This window comes from Sinocyclocheilus anshuiensis, unplaced genomic scaffold (assembly GCF_001515605.1).
Source record: "Sinocyclocheilus anshuiensis isolate Anshui unplaced genomic scaffold, SAMN03320099.WGS_v1.1 scaffold1065, whole genome shotgun sequence".
Taxonomy (NCBI): Eukaryota; Metazoa; Chordata; class Actinopteri; order Cypriniformes; family Cyprinidae; genus Sinocyclocheilus; species Sinocyclocheilus anshuiensis.
The window spans coordinates 425,667-434,035 of record NW_015555804.1 but is presented as its reverse complement, the minus strand read 5'-3'; the positions used below and the strand labels follow the sequence as shown (position 1 = coordinate 434,035).

The following is an 8,369-nucleotide window of genomic DNA, read 5'->3' as shown; positions in this document are numbered from 1 at the left end:
ATATATGTATATATATATATATATATATATATACACACACACACATGTATATATGTGTATACTCACACACACACACATATATAAATGAGATATGAACAAATAATATACGTAGATACAATTTATATATTTTATATATCATTAAAAATGAAATGTATAATAATAAATAATTATATAAATGATTATATAATATATAAATATTATACATTTTTAGATGTTATTTTACTTAGAAACTCATACATCAGAGATTTTAAAATAATAATAATAATAATAGAATATATAGAGAAAACATTTTGGTTCTTTAATATGAGCAAATATCGATTAAAACATACTTAAAACATACCAGTGGGTCTTCTTCTGATTTTCCCTGTGCAGGTTGCTTGCCTGAACTGCCCTCCTGAGATATATTGTACCCGTCGAACCCTACGTCCTCTGGCCGAAGTCGCAGCAGGGAATGCCACTCATGTTGCTGTGGACTTGCCACCCAAGGGAAGCTGTCCATCACCCACTTGGCCGGATCCTCCCATGCTGCCTTACGTCCATACATCTGCAGAACACATGTACAGTTATTTGTTTATTTGCTTTAGTGTCCCAATATTGTAATGATGGACATATGATGGAAGGCACCTTACCAGCAGCCCTTCTCTGACAGCCTCCAGCATGTAGGGGAGGATGGAGTAGTTCCACAGATCGGTGAACCACACTCTTGAGCCTTCAACATCCATTGGGCAGGATAGAAAAAGTCGAGGTCCTGTGATGGACAAAAGATGTTTTACACAAATCAATATATTAAGACAGTTTAGAAAAGTTTCATAATACAGAAAAGTGTTCTTTTATTTATATAAAACATCATTAGGAGTTGAGAAATTCTCAGGAAACCATTTGAATAATTGCGCATAACAGCATGTTTCCACACTCACCAATTGTGACATCGGAAGAACTATGTATTTCCAGGAAGCGGTTGAGATGATGCCAAACACATGGGATCCACTCAATAATCTTAACTAGCTCACTGTTCCTCACACGACTGCTGATCTCAGTTTCTAGAAGCTTCCGTCGCAAGTACCGACCCAGAAAACCTTTCACTGGCTCAGTATGATTGGCACATAAAATCCACCTGAAATAAGAGACCAGGTACAAGACCAGATCCGCCTTTATCTATGTATAATAAGCTTGAGCAAAATAATGCTTGCGGGAGCTCTTGTGGAGACTTGGGGTATAGCAACTAACTAACCCCAGTTGTATATGATATAAAATAGAAAATGAATTTATTTTATAATTTATATATTTAAATTATTATACAAATTATACATATATATATATATATATATATATATATATAGGTTTGCAATCACAGGAATAAATTATTTTGTAAAATATAGTAAAACAGAATATATATATATATATATATAGGCTGTCAAATCGATTATATAGCAGAAAAAGGTTATTAAACAGTATAGATAAAATTCCAAGTTATACCCTAGTTATACCCCTATATTTTACATATTTTTGTACATTTACGTATATAATTAAGCAAAAATGGTAAATTAATAGTAATTTTAAAAATATTACAAAATAATAGCAAATTGAAATCTGACTGAGATGATACCTAAAATTATGATGAAGCTGTAGATTTGGAGTGGGTGATGGAGTTTGATTCATGGTTCCAATGATGTAAGGACTGTGAGAAAATAATACAATTAAATATACATGAAGTCTACTGGGAAACACGAAGATTTAAACAAAAAAAAGAAATCTGCATTTTCAGTTTTTCATTGATATATAAACTGTTGTGTGCGTTGCTCACCACTGGTGGTTCTTGCAGTTGAGCAGGCCGTTGAAAATCTCGGCCAGTGAAGTGACGTGGTGAAGGTTATCTAGTATAAGCACCACAGGCATGTCAGCAGCATGTACATTGTTTTTACACTGGTCTGCCAGGTTGGACAAGTACTGCTTCAGCTCCTATATAAAACACATTGTGCTTTATTACTGGAAATTTGCAACATGCTGAAAGCAAAACCTTGGATTTTTGTAGCACTTGAATAAATCCGCCCACAATTTAACTAACAATGAAAATTATTAAATTAATAGGATATAAATCTGTTAAGTTCTGTATTATTAATTCAATCAGTTTAACTGACCTTAGTAGTTTTGTTATCAACATTGAAAGTGGCGATTGCTTGATGTTCCAGCTGTTTTCCCTTTTTTAGGACCATGTACTCGGCCAGTCTGCTGGCTAGAAAGCTTTTCCCTGTGCCAGAAGGCCCTGAAAAGATTATCCGTCTGTACTCCTCAAGCTGAGAGATGTATCGCTGCAGAACCGGCTTTGGAATGAGCGCCTCGAATGCCAAACTGTCCTCACTATTAACAGACAAGTCTGTAGATGGAGAGAGAAAGTCTCTGTCAGAGACCTGTCGTCAATGTATGCAATGGTGTGGTGTCATGTTTTCAAGACTAGTTTCTTCTACAAGAGCAATAATCGTACCTTTCAGCTTGACAGAGATGGTATCACTTTCTCCCACAAGATAACCGCATGGCAGGAGTTCTGGTGTATCTGCATCACTGGCGCGATGGATGTCTCCAATGCTGTACTCCAACACACTGTCGGTGTTCAGACCCAGCTGTGTGATAGGATCTATGTAGATGATATATTCCTGTTGGAGTGAAAGGAACATGACATCTTGTGTTGTGAAGAAGTTTTTTCATAAGATTTCAGCTTAGAGGCGTCTAAGTATTTTGTACCTTAAAGAGACGTCTGACTACCCCATCTAGGACATCCCATCTGGTTTTTCCACTGACACCAATGCAGCCCAGCATGAACTGAGAAGGTCTGCATTCCTGCCAAAAGTAGTACAAAGAAGAGCTTGAAGTGACACTGATGAGATCATTGAGTTTTTTTTTTTGCTGAAAAGTCTTGAGTTGTACCTCTTTCCACTCTGGATCTTTCTCCAGACTGACCACGACCTTCACATGTTGTCCCTCTTTCCAGGAACTTCCATCTCCACTGTCTTCTAGCAACATATCTATAATCCAACGGAGAATTTCAATAATACTACTTTCAAAGAACACTACAATTCTTGAAGTTAGGAAGTCTTTTATACCTAAGCTGGTGGATTCTGTGAGGCTAAGTTGAGATGAAAGGCCCACAGAAGAAGGGGAGATGGACATCTGAGAAGGAGCTCTGTTACCGCTGCCTCGGCTCTCAATCTTTAATCGGTCATTCTCTACTTTCAGCCTCTCGATCTCGATCTGTTAGGATAAAATAAATTTTGTGACAAGTAACCAAATTGGCCTCCGCATGAAACATTGAATATATACTGTATGTGAGTGTAATTATGTACAAGCACATTAAACATATTGTCCTATTAAAGCAGATGCTCACTCGCATGCGGTTCATGGATTCTCGTAGTTGGTCCAGTTGGTGGGCGGAGCTGAGGGCCTCCAATCTGATGTCTGTAAGTTTCATTTCTTTATCACGCAGTTCACTGCGCAACTGCATGACTGTTTCGGCCTCGCTGTCTGTACACTCAGAGATCCTGTGACAAACACATGTAATATCAAACAAAAAAGAAAATAAACAAGATTAATTTAAAACGCATCAACAAAAAACAAAACAACAAAAAATACATACAAAGCAAAAAATGTAAAATACAAATTAAAAAAATAAATAAAACGCATAAGATAAAAACAATACAAAACATATTTAAAAAATACAAACAAATAAAATTATTGGGGTGTTTTGTTTTTAAGATTAGTTCATTGTTTTGTGATTTGGACAAATCATCAAATATTGATTAACCGTGAAAGTGAATTTTCCATCAATGAACTGTGGAAGTAGTGCATGAACACCTCGGAACTGAAATAGCAACAATACTAAATTATTTCTGAATCAGGGCACATAGTGTTTTAAAACTGTTAATTGCTCAGAATGACTAATTTAGGAGTCATTGGTTGAACATCTGTTTGCGACATTGTGTTTAGGGAACTGATAATCTGAGATGTATTGAGTTGAAAAATCTGAGATGAGAAATATTGGTATTGTTTGTGCCATTCCCTTTACCGTGCCAGTGAGGCAGACCTCATGGACTTGCTGCTACAGCCCCAGACAGGCCCGTGTGCAGGCAGGGAGGACAGTTGAGGACTATGAACATACACATATATCAACCATGAGAGAATCTCTGAGGGTGCTCCATGTTGCATCATCTATAAAGTGTTATATCCGACAGTGCCATCACATTGAGAGTTACTCTGTAGCTACATAAAATTTGGGTGTGTGTAACTTTTTAGTTTATAAAATGGGTGGTATTTTCCAAAAACTCTACCTAGTTCTAGACTAAATCACACTGTAAATGGAGCTTGTCTATTATAAATCTTTCTTCCGTCCAAAATGAGAAGTTTCCAGAAAATCAAATATTTCAGAAAACTCCTGGTTAGCGGTGTGTTACCTGAACCAAACCCAGCGAAACCTGGACTGTTATTATTATTACAACGGAAAAATAAGAAATAATAATACGGTGATTAATAATAATAAAATATTATTATAAAAACAGGAAATAATAACTTAACTAAAATAGATACATTTATAAACAATAATATTTATAATACTAATATAGAAATAAATAGTAGTAAATTATTATTATTTTTCTGCACACTCATTCCGAGATAAATAGGATAAGGAATTATGGGTTTAGTCTGGGTTTGTTGTAAAACTATTCTTATTACAGAAATTGAAATACTCATTATAATATAATAATGCATTCAATAAATGTATAATAATAATGAATTATTAATATTATAGTTGTTGTTGTTGCTGATGCTGATGTGAGGAGCTTACAGGGAGTTGGAGTGGGAGTTGCGTATCATGGGAGAAGAGGCCGTCGAGCTGTTATAGGGGAGTTTGGGTGAAGATGGCAGAGAAGAGTCTGTCATTTCTTCAATGTCCGAGTGAGAGGATGCCGATTTGGGAGACTTTTTCTTCCCGAATGCTTGTTTAAAGGAGTTCCGCAGCTGTGGAAGAAACAAATCTGTTACTATGAAACCTTCAACACACAGCTGTTAGTAGTTAGTATCCTTTTTTTAAGTTTATCTTGAATTATCCCTTTAAAATATTCCAGGAATATAAAAATATATGTGAAGGAGTCATTTATCCCATCGTACCTCATACACCTGTACCATGGCATGAAAGCACAGGGAAAATCAGACAAAAAAAACATACTTCAATACAATGTAGCTAAAACACCACTCTCGCTAACAGTTAGCAGGGTTTATAATATAATCATAAAATGTGTTTGGATCTAGTCTATGACACATTCTGAATGAGGGGAGATTACCTGCGCGACATAAATCAGATAAATCTAGTGATGAAAAACACTGGTTCTAGCTCTAAAACTGCACAACAACGTCAACACTTCGACAACAAGGTTAGCATTGCATACGTAGTTATCAGGTAATTTTCCTCCACCAGACGATACAGCCTGAATGCAAGAGGACAAATGATTGTATGATATTGATGACTGATATTTATTTTACACTTTCAAGAAAAGCAAACACCTAACGCCAAGAAATATCAACCCACAATTCTACGTAAAATACACTAAAGTACTAGTAAGACACTTTTTCTTTCATAGGTATTCACCTTTCTTCCGCCACATGAAGGCTGATGACATTAAACATCAACAAATGAAAAAAAATAAACATTTAAATGGTTAAAATAAAGAAATAATCCAATAATCTAACTCTATCTAGTCTGTTTAGTCTTGGGGAGAACCATGTTTTAGGAGAAAAGAAAGTATTTTGGCATTGGATGGATGGGTTTGAACATTTACCCAGCTTTTCTTCTTCTTGTTTTTAGCGTCCAGCTCCAGGTTGCTGCCAATTCTGGAGTGGCTGGTGGCGCTGGTCATGCTGGAGACGCTGTCTGATGAGGGCTGTCTGTGGATCCGCAACTCTCGCTGAGACTGAGGCGACCCGTTGACAGAGTCAAGAGAAACTGAGGAAGAGAAATAAAAAGAAAAATGAAGCATAGGCAATACATGTGATGCTGTTTATTTTATTGTACTGAAGTTATTGAGATCTCACCCTTGCGGTTTGTTAATGTTGGATCTGGTGTGTTAATGACTCCATTGATTGTGGCTTGAGTCGCTGAGTTCTGCTTCTGAAAGAGTTCAATGGTCTTCCTCAAGTCATTTAGCTCTGTGTCCTGCAAAGAAGTGATATTAAACCATTTTAATGATATTTAACAATAATACATTTTAAGAGGCCAAATGAGATACCATTTAAGCACTCTTTATGAAGCTTTTTCTTCGTGGGGAAATTCCAACATGGAGTGTTTTTTTAGGTTATAGTATCTTCATGAAGACTTCAGAAATTCTCATTCTCACAAAAATAATAAAACACAATCTTTCTCACACACACCTTCTGTTCTGCTGTCGTCGTCAGGCTCTGCAGCCGGATGGTCATGTTTCCTAAACTCTGCTCAAAAGCCGCCACAAGGTGAGCCTGAGGACAAACACAATTTCATTTACAAAATAAATCAGATTTATTTTAATAAGCAAAATGCCAAAAATGGACAAAGACTCAAAGCAGTAGTAGAGTTAAACCAGATGACGAGCAGTCAACTACAAAAATGTGGGCTGCTGCTTGTCAGTAATGGATCCAAATATGTCTGTGAGACTGAGTTTTGTGATAAAGACAAGCTGTGGCAAGACCTCGGGTTGTTAAGCTGACATTTAGAGGATACAGAAACTGGTAAAAAAAATAAATAAAAATGCCATTGCCAGTTTAAAGACCAACAACCTCATCTAATGTCAACAAAAACCAAGAACATGAATACAGAAATATATAAAAAAATATTTTTATATAAATAAATACAAAATACAAATGAAAAAAATAAAATAAAATAAAATGATAAAATTATAAATACTACTAATACAAGTAATACATATAATAAACTATTTTATACTCTACTTTTATTATAGTACTTTTTATTTTTGATATAACTGATATATGTATATATTATAATATAATTTTCTTCTAATTACACACACACACACACAGATACATATAAATATAAGCAATCACTAAAATATTTTATAGATCTATATAATAGATATCGGTAACATAAAAGCATATTCATAATATAGTTTTATATTAAATAATACTACTTACAATTAATATTACACACACACACACACAACGCACATATATATCTAAATATAATATAATATTACTTTGAACTGCAAGTGAGAGAGATTGTGATAATATTACACAATATACACAAAACAGATTAAACTCAAGAGTCCAAACAAAATCCTCAAACCAAGCAGCATCACAAACTCCCTCAGGGTAACATCATACTAAACAACCAGCTCTAAAAAGTCAAACAGAGCAGTCAGTCCAAGATCTTCAGCCCACCTCAGTGAGTTCTCGCTTGCTCCATTTACTCTGGTTCTTTGAGCTGCTGCCGTGGCTCTTGCTACTGCTGAGAGGCTTTGGTTTAGACCTCTCACAGACCCTCAAAGATGGGTAATGATTCCGACTCCAAGGATGCCAGATAACTGCTCGACTGGGGTTAGCCTTGCCCGTCAACATCTTGAGGTTATGAACTGTGTACGTACTGAGACACCGAGGACAGTGTGTACCTTAGATTTCTGTTAAGTTGTAGCTGCCAAAAATGAGCAACCACGCTCTTACACAACACAACAAGCATATCATATGCAACATGAGCCGATAATCAAGGGACTGGAGATCTGGATGACTTCTATCAGAGGGAGTCAGAGGTTTGTGTTTGGGCATGTGCTGTTTCAAACATCAGATAACCTTCAATATAGCGTCCTCAAAGGGTTTTCGTCCAAGCGGAATAGCAGTCGGTGCATTTGTGTGTGCGCAAAACGCTTTAACAAACACCCAGAAGGGCAAAAGTCTCTAGTTTTGTTTGTGAAGCCTGTATGAGAGCTGACGGATGGATAGGGGTTTTAGGATGTGACGATTCATTAGGTTGTGTAGGCCAAATGCGGGCTGTCATATCTGTTGTTATTGAGCAAATAATTCCACTTAAAGGTGCATCTCTCTCACACACACACACACACACACTCTCACAGACACACACACACACTCACAGACACACACTCACACACTCTCTCACACACACACTCTCACAGACACACACACACACACACACACACACACACACACACACTCTCTTACTCAATATGATGCAGGCAGCTGGAAAAATGTCAAAACACTAGAACAAAGGCTAAATCACTGTTTTACCAGCTGATAAAGATGTACAAATGTCAAGACTACAGCATGGTACAAATCCAACATGAAGTTGTTCTAACTACTAACCACATATTTGATGTCCACACAATTTC

General features: G+C 36.3%; 1 protein-coding gene across 1 annotated transcript in view; it reads right to left on the bottom strand.

Moving 5' to 3' along the window:
• The window catches only part of LOC107674975 (neuron navigator 2-like), an 80,469-nt gene that overhangs the window by 209 nt on the left and 71,891 nt on the right, over positions 1-8,369 (bottom strand). The window contains exons 23-38 of the mRNA XM_016469143.1: positions 6,412-6,495; positions 6,076-6,196; positions 5,823-5,986; positions 4,832-5,004; positions 4,058-4,138; positions 3,380-3,533; positions 3,099-3,246; positions 2,923-3,020; positions 2,740-2,835; positions 2,483-2,651; positions 2,139-2,374; positions 1,805-1,959; positions 1,607-1,678; positions 918-1,114; positions 630-748; positions 341-544 (exon numbers count right to left, since the gene is read on the bottom strand). Coding sequence (XP_016324629.1) covers positions 341-544; positions 630-748; positions 918-1,114; positions 1,607-1,678; positions 1,805-1,959; positions 2,139-2,374; positions 2,483-2,651; positions 2,740-2,835; positions 2,923-3,020; positions 3,099-3,246; positions 3,380-3,533; positions 4,058-4,138; positions 4,832-5,004; positions 5,823-5,986; positions 6,076-6,196; positions 6,412-6,495 — 2,271 coding nt within the window. The remainder of the gene's footprint in view (positions 1-340; positions 545-629; positions 749-917; positions 1,115-1,606; positions 1,679-1,804; positions 1,960-2,138; positions 2,375-2,482; positions 2,652-2,739; positions 2,836-2,922; positions 3,021-3,098; positions 3,247-3,379; positions 3,534-4,057; positions 4,139-4,831; positions 5,005-5,822; positions 5,987-6,075; positions 6,197-6,411; positions 6,496-8,369) is intronic.